At 38.3% G+C, this 17096-nt stretch overlaps 1 protein-coding gene across 1 annotated transcript; it reads left to right on the forward strand.

Moving 5' to 3' along the window:
* The first annotated feature begins 4768 nt into the window (after positions 1-4768).
* On the forward strand, positions 4769-16147 carry bace2 (beta-secretase 2). The gene is made up of 9 exons (XM_061046223.1): positions 4769-5322; positions 9315-9403; positions 9656-9872; positions 11206-11337; positions 11934-12068; positions 12349-12450; positions 12788-12937; positions 13040-13208; positions 14610-16147. Exons 1-9 carry the CDS (start codon positions 5029-5031, stop codon positions 14849-14851), a joined length of 1530 nt encoding a protein of 509 aa, XP_060902206.1. The 5' UTR covers positions 4769-5028; the 3' UTR covers positions 14852-16147.
* Positions 16148-17096: the final 949 nt, after the last annotated feature.

Raw genomic sequence — 17096 nt, forward strand, 5'->3', positions numbered from 1 at the left:
GGTATGAATAGTGCCTTTAGGCGAAGAGCACAAGGGTAGAAGGGTTCCTGACTCCCACCGCGGCCTGTTTAGACACTGGCCTCTCTGACTCATCTACATGTCACTTATGCTTTTCCTATGCATGAACAAACAGATACAGATACACTGCAGAGAGATACCAACACTATCACCACAGGGGGAATTATATGTGTGAATAGCCTGTGAGACTAGCATGAGCCATCCTTAGTCATACTTCGCCTGTCTAAGCAGTGAGAGTTGCCATGAAGTTACAAGAAACTGATCCCCCCCCCAAAAATATGAAATAAATCAAAAGCAGCTGTCTTATATACGGCTCGAAACATGACGCGTGGTACCAGTAAATGAGCAGTGATGTATCCATGCACCTGTTGTCTGGCTCTTCCTTCTCATCTTATCCAGGCTCTCCTCATTTGGGCTGCTCTCCTGCAGCTGCAGGTGTGGGTATGAACACCTTGTTAGGGGGTTGACAGTTCTGGCAGAGGGGGAGACAGGGTAGTAGCTTGTTATGAAGAACAGGCTTATGTGTCAACCTCTCCTATGCAGGAAGAGGAAACAGATCAAATTCAAACAAGAGATCTTTAAACCTAACAACTTAATAAGAATTTATTCATCTGAGTATAGAATGAATTAGTAAAACAAGCTACATTTATTAACTGAAATATTTTAATGGACCAAACGTAAGGCTAATTGAATTCAGCCACTCTGCTAACACCCAGTCTACAGTCTACAGTATGGTACACTGGATATTAAAATGACTATAATGACCTGCCCCTATATAATCCCAATTTCCTGCTCATCCAGCTCCATCATGTCTGTGCTGTAATTACACTTCATTGGACATCACAGGGAAATGTTAACAGATTCAGCAAATCTGTGATCAGTATTATAGACTAAGTGATTGAGGGTGTATGTAGAGCTGATTACCACAGCACTGTGTGACACTATTAAAGGCCAAGAGGACTGATCAGGCAATATTGCTAATTCATGACTTTCAAACATCTCTTTGCAAAATATAGCTGAAGTCTGACAAAACTTAAATATGTATTTCTTAAGATATAATGAAACACACTGCTAATTTACATAAAATTACAGATCATTGATATATATAAACCCACTAGCCTTGGCTAAGCACAAAGGTTTTGTACAGAGAAACAGCTAGACAAGCATGAAAGAAACAGTTGTTAGCACTCATTATTTTTATCTTGCTGCAAACCAAATAGGAATTATTTTTCAAAGTTTCCAACAATTATTTTAACTCTTGCCCCAAAATATCAGGCTTACATTATAGTTATGGGGCTTGTTTATTTGGTTGAGATATTTTTATGTTAAAATTTGTTTGTGGTATGAAGTGAATTAAGAACAAAACATGTTTATCCAATTAATCATTATTTCATTTATGCTTTTATCCATCATTCTGGATCATTTTCGTCTAGCGTTTACAATCTTTGACTGACTTGAGTAATTCATAAGTATATTGATTTGTTGCTGCTTTTCTGTGAATAATCTTGGATTTTGAGCCAGTCGGTCCTTATGAAAAATAAAGACCTTTCAGAATGTCACCTTAAGCTTTGATAAATTACAATTAGTAATAATTTCATGTCATTTAACCGACTAAAATATAAATCAATGATTCAAAAAATGACATATTAATCAATATTTTTTTTTTTTAAATCAGTCACAGTCAGTGGTAATAAACAGTATGATAAAAAAAACTCTCAAATTTTCTCCAATTTATTAGGGCACAAAAATGTGTGAATTAGATGACATGAAATTTTAATTTCCTAAAACAAAAACAGGCATTGCATCAGGTATTAGTCTATAATCTCACTGAGCAGTAATTTCAAAATCAACACACACTGCTGGTGTGTTCAATAACACAAATCTGTTTTAATCCATAGTTTCAAAAATGATTGACTTGAAGAAAAATAAAAAACTAAGGCCCAAAGATTTGGAATTAGGTGGAGATGTGTGTCTGTTGTTGTAAGGCAAAGTGGGTGAATCTGAGATCATTGAGAGCTCTTATATTCTCTCTTCATCAGCTGTAATGATCAGAGATGTGAGGATTAAGTACCAATGTTCCAGTGAAAGAGCTTTGTACTGCCAAATGTAGGACCACCAGCTCTCACAAGCTGCCTAATTTGATTTCAGACGGACAGACAATCTGAAGGTTACAGTGCATGCAGATATGGATTAAAGGCACACGGGTGGTGTGGAGTGCCTTTTTGTGGCCAACAGTGGAACTGCGGGAAGAATCTGAATGGACACGTGGAAAATACTGAATCAACAGATCAAACATAGACACATTATTAAAACATTAGTGACAAAAAGTTCCACCTAGTAAATAAAAGTCATACAGGGTTTTTTGTGACTTGTCACTGAAAATCCATATGGATAAGCTATGGTCAATAACAACCCCTTGTTTCATGAAAACTGATTATACTCACCAAGCAAAGCTGTAATTTAAAAAAAAAAAAAAGGATGTAACAAATTCAAAATTCTTTAGATGTATTCCATCAACATTTTTGGATGCAGATATTAAATTGGTTATATTACATTTATGATAAATTATCAGCTTTGTATGTCTACAATATCACAGGCTTCTGATATATTAGACTATTTCATAAAAACTGTAATGCAAGTGAAATAAGACACACCACGTATTCTCTGTGTTTTGTGGTTAGGGCGATCAAGTAAATGATGCATTCATGCTTCCTCTTGCTTTTTACTCAGAGGCCAAGGAAGTATCTCAAAGTCACAAGAAGAAAAAGGAATTGTTCTTAAATGGGTCATTCACAAGACCCAGTGCATGACAAGAAATACACCGGAAAGAAGATTTTTTTGTGGTCACAGTCTTTCCCCACATTAGTCAAGTTATTGTAACTATAGTGATTAACTTCAATGAGAAAGTGAGACAGAGAGAGAGAGAGAGAGGGAGATGGGATGAACATGTGACACTGTAACTGTGGAATTCAGAGCAAGACACTGGTAGTCTCTGTGTGAAACAGGCAGCATGGAGAAGGCCTGTGACATTGATCCCGCCTTACCACTGGGATCTTCTTCCTGTCTCTGTGCCCTGTCTAAGCAGAAAATGTGACTATCATGGCTGGAATATGAAAAAAACAAAGAATCTTTTAACATATAAAATAAATGTTGTGTATTTGACATAGCCTATATTATTTGATTATATCATATTATTATTATTACTCCTAACCAAAGCAAGGGCTCGAATTATTAAGCCTATTGTGCAGAACAATCGCGTACCAGCAGTTTAGGCTTGAGCAAAGAACAAACTACAGAAGCATGTGATTGCTGTGTGCATTAGGCTGATTTGTAATATTAGTAACTCATGCCAAGTAACTCGTTTATTTGACTGTATAGAATAGAATAGAATAGAATTACTTTATTGATCCCAAACTGGGAAATTGTGGAAAACTGGGAAACACTGCTGTGTTTAGCTTAGTAAAAAAAAACCTATATCAGTTCCTAACATCATTAGGAGCTTGAGTACTGTCATGGAGTTTGCAGTAGTATTTTGAGACTTGAATAGTCTTTTAACGGTACTCAGTGGCATTAAGTAAAATGCAACTGAATGGGCATATATTTTAATTATCAGTGTGGCGCACGTTTGAAATATCAATGAGGTTTATACCTTGTATCCAAAAACATTGGATATACTTTAGGATCCTCACAAAAATGGTCAAAAACAAAAAAACAATGCAACAATTGTAAATGGCACAAATACGCAGCCTATTGTGCGACACATCTAAGAAAACTTTTCCAAATGGCCCCAGTCCTGTAGAATTAAAGTTGTCTGGGAAATATACCAAAGTGTTATTGAGAATCATATTTTAAAGGGTGCAACTTATAAATTGTCTTCAACACTTAACATTATAAGGAGGCTAGGCCTACACAAAGCAAAAAACACTCTGAGAATACATTCTTGCCTATAGTCTGTAGTCTACAATGCTTACTATGAGAATCTTTGAAAACTATGATGTAGGCCTGGCCAAAACACAAGGGGATTTCCTTTTCTGTGACTGAACAGAATTACAATACTAGACTACCATAACAAGGCAACCAAAGGCTATGGCCAAAGTATAAAAAATTGAATTTTCATTGTAGATGCACACAAATTAAGCGAATCAAAAACTGTGAAAAAGTGTTGATTTTTTTTGTCACACTGTTAAAAGGACAGACCACCACCCGAACTATTGCTGGTCTGGCGTGTTCATATCAATTATTGTAGTGGTGGGGGTTGTTAAAATTCATGGCTGGTTTAATTCCATAACCCTTCATCCAGGATGTTTTTGACAGAAACGTCAAGTCGAAAAAGTAACACCAACGCTTGGGCTGCGTGACCTTAGAAATAAGAGGGAGTAAAAAAAAAAATACAAAAAATACTTAGTATGGACACACACACATAAAACCTATAACATATATAGTATTATAATTATTATTTAATACAGTTGTGTCGTTTTACTTCGAGAAATTAAAAAAATGTCACCACATGAAACAAGCACTACAAAAGGAAGTGTTCAAGTAGACTAGTGGTAACACTAGGCAAAGTTATTTTGCTTACCTTATTTGATGTCCTATGTCCTATTTTTTCTCAAATAATTTTGTTTCTTGAAAACATGTTCCAGGCGTATGTGTCCATACAAAATCACAGCTCTCACGAAACAAGCCTACATTTACTTTGAAAGTTTACACAACCGGAAGCCGCGCTGTTCGTTTCGACGAGCTTGATGCGTCGTAGGAGTGGATGAAGGAACAACTCTGTAAAGTTCAGCGACTGTAGGCAAAGAGTTGAAGTCAGTGGCAGCAGGCTTTCTGTGAGAACATGTCAGCATGTTTATCTTTATTTGACGGTGAACAGTCATTGCTTCCATGATGAAGAACTCCGCGCTGTTGGCGATTTTATGATGGCTAAACTCAAAACTTAACTTTAGGAAACTTTGAGCCTAGAGCTGCGACTTTCGCCACTTTCCCTGTCATTGCTATAGAAACAACATGGCAAACAGTAATTCTCTTGTGATAAGGGCATTTGCTTTAAGTTTATTTGTTGTAGTATCCAAGTGTTTGTTGTCTATACCGCTCAAAATCTACACAGGGAAGTATAATTTATCCTCGGCTGTGGATTTGACTCCTCTGCGACAAGTCCTCTTAATGTCTGATGGAAACGGCCTCTCTTTGGCCTCAGATCCAACCGGGACCGTCAACTTTCTGGACATGGTCAATAACCTGCAAGGAGACTCTGGAAGAGGCTACTACATAGAGATGTCCCTTGGTACTCCTAGTCAAAAGGTACTTTAACGTGAAACACATTGTTATCGTGGGCTATTGGCTAACATTAGTTTGATATGATATCTGCATCATACTGTACTGGTGAGGTTAAAAACACTTTTAATTCTTTTAACAAAATAGATTTTTTTTTGTCCTTTTATTTCACTTTCCTTTTGAGTCATAGTATCCATAGAGTGTGATGTGTAAGTTTTAAGTCAGTGGTGTGTGTGTGTGCTGCTGTGTGTGAAGGGGGGGGGGGGGGGGGGGGGGGGGGGGGGGGCACCACCATGTGACCCAAAGAAGTAGGCAGAGTGTGAGAGTGGACTGGGTGTGTTTATTTCCCCCAAAGGCTTATATCTAACTGTCCATGCAATATCTTTTATTGTGATGAATTAACAAGTCTTTTAAATTACCCAGCAGAAGAAAAAAAAAAGACTGGGGTCATGGGAAGAAGAGCCTCGATTGTTTTTCTCTCACAGTCATTGTTGTAGAAAAATCAGCTGTTTATTTCCAGGCCTGTGGCAGGACAGTTTATTAGCTGTAGGGAGAAGCAGCTGGCTCAAGTCTTTTGGGCCCTGGGGTTCTGTAGACTACAACCCCGCTCACATGCACTCACATGATGCTGCCTGGGGGACTACTGTTGCTTACCAGGCAGCTGACGAGGATTATGAGGCTCCTGTGGAGCAAAGAGCAGCCCTGAAACTGTAAAAAAAAGAAAATGTTTCAGGGACATTTGCTACCTTTTTGATTGGATGGAAGATGCTTTTAGAATATGGTTAACATGTTTCACTGCTCATTATGTAAAGTGACCCAGATTTATTTAGGCTGACTGAATGTTTTTTGGAATACTCATTCTATCCTCACAGTTACAAAAGTGATGCCTAAGGGTGTTGGTGGTTTATGGCTACATGTTGCCATTGTGTTGTAAGTAGATGTGTTTGAAATGGAGCTTAAAGGCAGAGTTATATTATTAGTGACTTGACCTGGTAATTGTTGGCATCTCAAATTAAACTGATCGGAGCTTTTAAGACTTTGTATTGGCACAGCTCAAATTCTCATTCTCACACACAAGCTTATCTGAGCAGTCGGTCACAGTCCTGTGTAAACTTCTGAGAAGATAGTGTTGCCACATGGTCAGGGTAGTTCCTGTCTTATTTTTTACAGTCTATCTAAAAAATCAGCCCAATGTTAACATATGGTCTTTTTTTAATATGATAAGATAGAGTTTTTCTTCTATTTCATAGAGAGTACGTAAGAGGCTACCTGACAACGAGTTGCAATTGCAGCGTCAAGGATGATTCAACTGTTGATTTCTAACAGACCTTTTTCACAGCAGGAGGAGAACAGGTGCAGCAACTAAAAAGTACAGAATGAGGTCTCTGATGTGTCTGTTTTTATCAACTGTGCCAAGGAGCTAAAGCGTGAACTACCATGTATAATACCAAGGCACTACAACCATTTGAAAAAAAAATATATATATATCATCATGGAATAGTAGTTTTAAATGCCCCGCTGTGTGTTTCCCAAAATGACAGTTGAGAAAAATGTCAGTGTCAGGTGACTTGTTTCCCACACAGCCCGAGGAAGCTCAGCAAGAAAGTAAACACTGATGATTTTGAACAAACATTTCTTTGAATGTTGCATTTTTAGAAAATAATGAGTCTATGCTTGCAGATTTGGTCATGTTTGTGGTATAAGTAAATTCTAATATATTTTAATAAAGACAATTTTAAATATATATTTCTGTATAATTTCATAATTTATAGATAATCTGCTGAGACACACTACAGCATCAGAATCGTATGCTAATTTCTTTTTTTCAAAGATTTTGGAATGGCAGGAGTTACAATGTACAGTAGAGATAGATGAAATAGTTTCCCCTCATGATATTCCTCCCTCTTTGATATTCAAGCTGTTGCACACTGTGAAGTGAGCGCAGTACAGAACCTCTCTATTAGTTATTCATGACAGCAGAGCTCAATCCACATTGGTTCAGAATGTTACAACATCCTGTAACTCAATGCTATTGAGCAACCCTCTTAATATTATTCCAACCAAATGATGATGTGATTACAGGGCCGTGGTGTTAAATGAGGCACCATTCAAATGAGGCACTAATTGCCGCATCTGTTAGCATATGGCACAGCCAGACTGAAGTGTCGACTGGAGAGCCTCACATCTGCTAATTGGTACAAACAGGTAGCAGATGCACGTTGCCGCCATGGAGCCATTGCCAATTAGGCAATAAATGCTCAACTGCAGGCTGCCGCAGCAGCGGGGGGAGGAGATTTGCCTGAGGCTCAGCAGCTGAGCTAAGGCAGGAAGGTGTAAGGGAAAAGAAAGCTGGCGTGGATAAAGAAATGCCCCAGCTTCCCCTCCTTGACCATTAGGTCAAGAAGGGGGAGCTGGAATTTTCCAGTAAGGCCTGTTCGCCAGGTTCAGGTCGTGTTTGAATGGCCTGATGCCATCTGCAAGACAGCAGTAGGTTTAGACAAGGCACAGTCAGAATGGTGGGGAACTGATAAGCCTGACTCACGCAGACAGACAAACAGGTACTTCCTGTGCCAACTAAGATACTTGATAAAGTATTTCATCATTATCACTTTTTGTTTCATAATGACCTGACCTGAGCATGACAGAAGTGTTTTTTTATGAAGAAAAATGATGACACTTTGAAATGAAACAGTAAAAGGATCAAAATATTTTTGCTGGAGTTTGTCATGGTTTGTATGACACGCTTGGGAACCACCACTTCTTAAAAATGATTGTTGGAATTCTTTGTTTGTCTTTTGAAACACTTTAATTGTCTAACTAAACTTCTTCCCGCTGTTCTGGTTTGTCTGAAACGCCGCAAGCCACCGCAGGAAAAGTGTTGATGGATGAATTGTTGCTGTAATGTTTGTGCCTGTGCTGTCTGAGCACACTCAGTGAACACTTTGCGTTTTGATAGTGTGTTTGTTATGACATCACTGAAGACCACTGTATAGATCTCTTTGTTGTGAGTCATCAGGTGGCTGTGGGGCATTAGGTTTATGGCCCGTCACGGTGGGGAATGCTCACTACAGAGTGTTAATGTGGCCCGTGCTCAGTAGTAGGAGGTGACAGAAGTCTTCTGGCTAATTAGTTCCCGCTCATTGACTTGATGCCTGGAAGACAACATTATCTAAGTGATGTTAGCTGGTGCCAACCATGCACATGACACATACCATGATGGGTCCCACAGTCATGTTAGCACTACAGGCTATGTTTGACTCATAGATCACACATGAGAAAGCTTTTATGATAGATGTGCATAGTCATTTTAGCTCCATATCAAAGCTTTTCACACCAGTAGGTGACACTGAAATGTTTGCAAATGACTCAGATTAGGTTTTTTTTTTTTCATACCTAAGCCAAGTTCATATTAAATGTCCTGCTAATGCCAAATCCCAGGAGATCATATTCTAAAAACAGCTTTAAGGTGAACACTTAACTTCAGTTTTGAGTTGAATATCCGTGACATTAAAGGCTCTGCATTAAGGAATAAATAGCTTGCAACGTAGCTGACAATTAAAGGTGTTAGTTCCCCTCTTTCCCATGTAATTATTTAATCAGGCTAACTCTTAAAGTGCATGTAGACTCTACAAGGTAAACATGACTTCTTCTACGTTAGTGGATTATCTTAATTTATGACGCATATGGGACAGGAAGTGTTTATTAAAGTATGTTTTAGCTCCACCATAAAGATAAACATGGAGACACCCCTAGAGGAATTACAATTCCCAACTATTTTGTCTGCTTATGTATTGATCATTTCTATGTTTTATTTCCGTTAAGCAAAATTGTTGCTCTCAGTTTAAGCACAAACAGAATTTAAACTGTAAATTGCATTTTCCTCTCATCAGTGTCTCATGCTGTCGAAAAGCTGTCATTTTGTAGGCTGAGCCTTCGAGGATCTGTGATGTAGGTTGGGCTTGTCTTGTAGGGGATAACTGTAATGGTTTTTAAAAACCACTCTGCTTTGTGTCTTTCAGTTGAACATCCTGGTTGATACAGGCAGCAGTAACTTTGCTGTGGCAGCCTCTGCACACCCATTCATTACTCACTACTTCAACACTGCGCTGTGAGTGGCTGAACACTTTGTTTAATAGTCCAATACATCGTCTGCTTTTATCACCCACTGTGATGGTATTTTTTATGTAAATGCTATGTATTTCATTTTCATTTGAATTTTACAAAAACAGTAAAGTTTCCACTCATAGATTTATCTGTTGAGGTAACCACTTTGTTACAGTCCTACTCCTTAATTGAAACATTTATCTCTGTATCAAAAGCCTTTATCTCTTCACATCTGGGCTTCTTCCGTTGTGTTTAGTTCCACTACATACGAGTCAACTGGACGGACTGTGGCTGTCCGGTATACCCAGGGTAACTGGGAAGGTGAACTTGGCATTGACAAAGTCTCCATCCCCAAAGGCCCTAATGGAACCATCATCATCAACATAGCTGCCATCCTCACATCTGATGGCTTTTTCCTTCCTGGGGTCAACTGGCAGGGCATCCTTGGACTGGCCTATCCCATGCTGGCACGGGTGAGAGATGCTCAAAAATGTGAATGTTGTCATCGCTATTTAGAAATAAGTTTAAATTCCTGTTTTAGTGGTTTCAAACTCACAGTCACTCTAAAAAAAGATTGTAAATGGGAACAAAAAGTACAAGTGGGACCTACGCATGTTGATTGCCTTCAAAATCATTTCAAATGAAATGTTGAAATCAGTAATCGTTGTTTTACTTAACAGGGTATTTCTTTGTTTTTAAGTAAATTTACTTTATCGATTTAAAAAAAAGATTAACAAACATGTCAACTGCAACAATGGATAAATGCTCACAAAGGGGGAAAATAAATGAAATCAAGACAATCAGTTGGTTCTGCATTTCATTTAAAGTGTCCCACATCTTTCAATTGACTGAATAACTTTTCAAACTGCGATCTTATCTTGGTGTAGTCATGGACATCTCACATGACCTCTAGAAAGTTTCATGTTCATGTGTTATTTTGAGCAACCAGTGGAGTAATGTTTGTTTTTACTTTAGTTGCCCTAAGATGCTCTTCATGAGGTTACCATACCTTTAATACAGGGATATTTTTTATTTTTTTATTATGTATTTTGTCTGGCTACAAAAATCATTGTTGTCCTTGGTAGCAGCCATCACATGCCGTCTCTCTACAGACAGTGATGAAACATTACAAAATCAAACTTCCTTAAGTGTTTGTATTGCTATTTCAATTCAGTAATAATAATAATTATAAACATACTATGTTTGTGTTTTAGATACACAGACCCAATGTGCTCAGTATCAGCTTTCCTTAATGTGATACCCAAAAAAGAAAAAAAAGAAGACTGATGTCAGCTTAATCCTGCATAATAGATTATTTTATTCAAAGCTGACTAAAGCAACCTATTGGATCAATTACTGGTAATTAAGGAGCAGATTTGCCCACACAGGTCACTTTGTGCTGCTGGTGTCCCCTGAGTTTTCAGGTTCATCTTGCCTGAGGGCTGTTTGTCATGGTAACACAACACTGACATTAAAAACCCGTATCAGGACAAAAAGCGAAACAACATCCTTTTTTGGAGAAAAGGTGAAGTGTTAAACATTCGTACACATGCACACTGGTCAGAATATCGCATCATTTCATGAAGATTTTTATCACTATAAACTCGGCTGCAACTTTAATATCTCAAAGGTCTCTAATCTCTATACCAACTTGTACTAATTCTGCTACTTTAACAGACAGAAAATACATTAGGCTACACTAAGTCAGTTTTGTATTCACACAAACTAAATGCTTGAAATGCAAATTTAAAAGTTCAAATTAATTGACTAGGGTTAATAATTACACATTTCCTGTCTCTCAAATAGCCTGACTCGTCCGTGGAACCTTTTTTCAACTCTATGGTGAAACAGCTGGGAATTCCTGACATCTTTTCGCTCCAGATGTGTGGCGGTGGACTGTCAGCCAGCAGCACAGGAGACTTGGCAGGAGGCAGTCTTGTGAGTGGTTGGGAGAGGGTGCCTTGGGGAGGGTTTCTGATAAAATGTACATATACAGTAAAGTTGGTTGTAACTTTTCACCTTAACATACTTGTAGTTAAATGGTATCTGCTTCATGTTGTGTATGTTTATGATACAGTTTATTTAAAATGTCAGAAAGATAATTGTAGCGTCAGTATTATTTGCTTCACTCATAGAGGAATGAGATGTGGCTGAGCAATGCTCTTCTCAGAAAAAATCAATTCTGTCTCTTTGGATCAGACATGCAGTAGCAGCTGAGCGCATTTAGAAACATAATGGCTGGCATCATCCATACCAATGTGGGTTCTCTATTGGAAGCCAAGTATAGTTAGAATGACTTTAATTAAGCAAAGATAGTATCCTGCTGAGAGCAGGTCTGTCACTGTTACACAAACAGCCTAGGTGCCTCGCTTGCTAAGTCTTCACCATGTGTCGCCTGATACAGGCAGATGGATAAAATGGCAGGGTGCTTTTGTGTTTGTGTACGGCATGCGTGTGTTTGTGTTTTGGCATAATAATAAAAGACGTTGACAGTTTGATATTTTAATAGTAATTGTGATCATATCCTTCCTCAGATCATGGGAGGGGCTGAACCAGCTTTGTACTTTGGGCCAGTGTGGTACACTCCTATAGTAGAGGAGTGGTATTACCAGGTTGAGGTTTTGAAGCTGGAAGTTGGCGACCAGAATCTGGACTTGGACTGCAGGGAGGTAAACTTCAAACCATGCTCACCCTTCTCTACACAGCCATAAATTATATCTTTGAGCTAGAAGCAGGAAATTAGTTCTGGTTGTTCAGTAATTATTCTAGAATACTTTATTTTATCAATGTCACAACAATGAAATAAAACACTAACTAAATATTAAGACATTTTTTGTGGTTGTGTAAGAACTTCCTCATTTTTTCATTTTATATGTTTGCTCAAGGTCTTGTGAAGGGGCCGGTTGAACTGAGACAAACCCTACCTCACTCTTTCTCCCTTTCTTTTAGTATAACATGGATAAAGCTATAGTTGACAGTGGGACGACACTGCTGCGTCTTCCTGTCAACGTCTTCAATGCTGTGGTGGCAGCCATCACCCGCGGCTCTCTGGTAGGCTGTCGTCTATCCACAGGAAGTGAAACATGTCAAAGCAGAAGAGTTGCAGGGGAGGATAAAAAACACACTCAATGTTCAATGACATTGTAGATTTTAGAGGAATGATAAAGAGTTCCCCTGATATAAAGAAGTGTGTGTATGTGTTTAAAGCCATTCTGTTTTCATGTTTTGTAAGTGCACACACGTAATGCTCAAGGTTCATTTGAACCTGTACCAATTTTCATTATTCATTAGTCAGAAAATGACAGAGAACAGCAGAACCTGTATTGGTGCTGTGCTCACCGTCTTGTCTTAATACATGTCTCTTTGCCGTTTGTTCTCTTTGGTCCAGATCCAGGAGTTTTCTTCAGGGTTCTGGGAGGGCTCAAAGCTTGCCTGCTGGATAAAAGGAGAGACCCCCTGGAGATTTTTTCCAAAGCTATCCATCTACCTAAGGGCAACAAACACAAGCCAGTCCTTTCGCATCACTATCCTGCCACAGGTGCCTGAACACAAAATGAATCCTTCCCGTAGAGTTTCTACATCCACACAGAAAACACTCACCGGCCCTCTTTTGTCTGTTTATTTGTTTATTATCTTACAGCTATACATTCAATCGATCACAGACGTGGACGGCACTTTAGATTGCTACCGTTTCGGCGTGTCTTCCTCCTCTAATGGCCTGGTCATAGGTGCTACTGTTATGGAAGGCTTCTACGTGGTTTTTGACCGCACCAAGCGGAGACTGGGCTTTGCACTGAGCAGCTGTGCAGGTGAGGGTTCAAACAACGCAGACAGAAACAAATGGAACTTCATTTAATATCATGTTTTTAATTGGATGATTACAATTAGTTTGCCAATTACATAGGATATACAGGATTTCTGCTGTATTTGTGTAAATAGTTGCACATTCTGCCTTTAAGCTGCAAACAGAAGGACAGAGAAATGATGCAAAAAGTTCTACAGGTTGTCGACATTTTCATCAACACCTTATTTTCAAATGTGTTGGTAGTCTCAATATAATCTATTTTTAAAGTTTGTATGTGTTTGACTTAAAAGTTCTGAACTTTAGAAATAACAGCAGGAAAGACCTTTAACACAGGTTTGCACATGACCCCATTCTTTATCAGTTTGGCTTCAGATCGATGTAGGCGTTAGAGTCAGTAAAGTAAAAGTGTACAAAAAGGATGAAATTACAATATAAACACTCAAAGATTTAACCTACAGAGGAAATATGTTGCTTTATGATTGTTACGTGGAGTATTCACTTGACTCTCTTGCATGTTGCATCCACCTAAAGATAGTTTTGCTTATGATAGGGCTCCAAGGCTTCAGGAAATGTAACTCTTTTAAGTGTTCTGATTCATTTGAAACTTACGGATAAAGAAACTTTGCAAAGTGCAATGTAGTATAAAGGAAAACTTGCAGGTTCACTGATTAAGTCCATGAGAACATTGTGCTCATTAAACAGGTTAAACAGCAACAGTGTTACTTCCTTTTGGTTCTGTGTAAATATGAGCTCTAACAAGGCTTCCCACTCTCATGTAAAAGTACAAAGATCACTTTTGTTCAGTATTAGGCCAACTTCCTTGAAGCAAATGTAGGCTGAAGGTTAGGGATAAAGGCTTGTGACAGTAGACGTGCCTATTTCCTTGGATGGCTGGTAAACTCTAGACAGAGAACACTCCCAACAAGTAGAAAGTTCCTCTTTATTAAAGCAGATAACTCAAATTCTCACTAGCACTGCTCAGTTTCTGATAGTCTAAAACAACTGGAGCTGCTACAGCGCAATGGCAGTGTAAACTGAACTGTAACACAGTGTACTTACATGTCAGTCATAAACTTTTTATTATCGGCAGAGTAATAATAAATAAAAATATCTTGTGAAATAATCTCGTAAATTTAAAAAAGAGCCTATTCATCTGTCAGTCTGCCTTTTTTCATCCATTCTAGATGTACTGTTTTATTCAGGACTGTTAAAAACACTTTGAAGAGGTATATATCCATATGGGTGACATACATTATTTTTGTATGATTTCTGGGCTGGTGCATTATCAAACACATGAACACTAGGTGTGGGGTTTCATGCACTTTATGTTTGAATTTCCACTTCTGATTTGGCTCACCAGGTCAAAACGTAGCTCTGTAACTCTCTGTCTTGTGTTTCTCTGCAGTGAATGGGGGGGTGGCTCTGTCTGAGATCGCAGGGCCCTTCTCAGCTGCAGACGTGGCAGCCAATTGCTCTAGCGGACCACTGAAGGAGCCTCTTCTCTGGGTGATCTCCTATGCCCTAATGGCAGTCTGCGCCTTTGTCCTCATCATCCTGCTGCTTCTTTTAGTCCTGCCCTGCCGACGCAGACACCACTCAGGGGAGATAACGGACGAGTCCTCACTGGTCCGCCATCGTATCAAGTGACTGAGAGGAAAGGGACAGGCAGATAGGGTGAACAGACAGGTGGACAGTGTGCAGAACCCATCCACAGCAGTGGAGAAAGGTTCTGGGCTTGGGCTGCAGCAAACAGTCACACTCGGTTCTGAATGCCTGACAGAGCTTAGGCTGACCTCATCAGGTTGCCCCATGGAGGTAGAAACAGACAGATCAATGGCCTCTTGAAGGGAAATCCACCCTAAAACCACCTCCTAAAGTCAGATGTTGCAGTAATGTATTTACTATGTCAATGTATCTTGTTGCATATCTTTCTTGTTCTGTAATTCTGTTCACTGATAACTGGTTATATTTTACTCATTGGTGCATTTTCCAACAACATTTCTAAAAGGCGTATAGCCTCTAAAATGTGCCTTTACAGTTGATAATCTTCCACCAACAGGTCTTTTTTTTTTTTTAAAAGATCTAAATTATTCCTGTGATTAGTAAAGACATGTGTCTAGTGCCATACTGTATTGCAGAGTCAGCCCTCACATCTCATATGCAGTTTAATGAATGCCTGTGTGCTGAAGTCAAGAGGAAATCTGCCCAATCAATCAGTCAAAATTGGAAGACCATCACTGGAAGTGAGAAACGGGTTTACAGCCCTGATTGTGCCTCTAAGTCTCAGCTAACTACAAAGACAAAATGATACACAGAACCAGTAGTATGAGGTTTACTCTGTTGAATTGCACTTTGTTTTTAAAGTCAATCAAAAGTGTAATATGAATCTAAAGATCAATAATTCTGAATCTGTTATGAAATGTGTTGTGCTAATGTAATTTTGCTAATCCTATATACAACTAACTTTATATTTAATTCTCTTTGAAAGTGATTGTATTATTATTGCAAATCTTTGTTTTTTAGCCGCTAGACTTTGAATGATACATATTCATACTATTGACTGTATAAGGATTATTGAAACACATGCTCCTTTTAGTTACCTGTGGACTACAGATGGCTCGTCGGCAAAGTTGACTGATACATTAGCACTGGGAAGTTAGTCTCTTTACACACTGTCAGCTAAAGTCAATAACACAGCACATAAAACCTGTTCCACTGCTGACACTGTGCTGCTCAGTGGAAGACTGTCAGTCCAATGAGTCACTGTCTGCCAAAAATTTGAAGTTGTAAAAATTGAAGGTACACTTGAATCGTTCGATGTTTACTTATTTCAAAGTGTAGGTTTTGTGCCAAAAATGTCCTTGTATTATAAACAAAGAAGTTGTGACCAAATCGTAGATGTAAATCATATTAAATTAATAAATATTTTTTTGTGAAGGGTTACTCAGGAACAAAGCATTCTTTGGAGTCAGTGGGAATAAGCTTGATGTGGTTGGTGAGAGACATCTTGTGTTGGCACATGGTATATCATGTTTAGTTGTATTATAATAATATGGACACTGAATAACATTTTTACAGGTTGAAGTAAAGACTTTTTAATATATTTCACACAACGCAAACAGAAACAGTTACAAAGACACCATGCGAAAAGATTGTTCCTAAGCACTTTCTGAATGAGACCAAAGTCTGAATTAGCAGTGATTGAAATGATGAAGACAGTGGCCTACACAGTTATATCATGATGGACATGAATTGTGTTGCTATTAAAGATATTGTTCAGGCATTGATATAAAAATTATTCTCTGCAAATTGTAAACAAAGATCTCGTATAACACATTTTGGACTTGTCTTCATTCATCTTGATGCTTCTGTAAACAGAGAAACAAACAAATATATGTTTATTGTTTAATTTTTGCACATTATTTGTTGTTTTGTGAATACCAGAACATCGCTTTATCATACTTAATGGTTAACACTGTGACTGAAATCATCGTGTAAGAAGCTTCCTCACTTTGCTACAAATATGTAAAGAGTACAGAGAATTGCTTTTTTACATTTGATGACTGATTATAAAGAATTGATTTCAATTTAAATAATTTCCTGTTAAATAACAAAAGTTTTGTTTTTCTTTGGATTCTTTTTTTCTTGTTATAAGTCAAAAGAAATAAACCAAAATTATGATTTTTTTTTTAACTAAATAATGAAGTGTGTCAGTAAAAGACGCTCACATTTAAGGTCGACAAGATGTCAATATGTTAAATACAACTGCCACAATGTCACATGTAAATCCTCATAATGATCAGTATTTTGTTAGTCTTTTATTACCCTCATCTGTTGGAAGATCCAGTCCAGGAAAAAGGGGATTTTGCCATAAACGCCCGGTCTCTGGTGC

This window comes from Labrus mixtus, chromosome 9, assembly GCF_963584025.1.
Source record: "Labrus mixtus chromosome 9, fLabMix1.1, whole genome shotgun sequence".
NCBI classification, from domain to species: domain Eukaryota; kingdom Metazoa; phylum Chordata; class Actinopteri; order Labriformes; family Labridae; genus Labrus; species Labrus mixtus.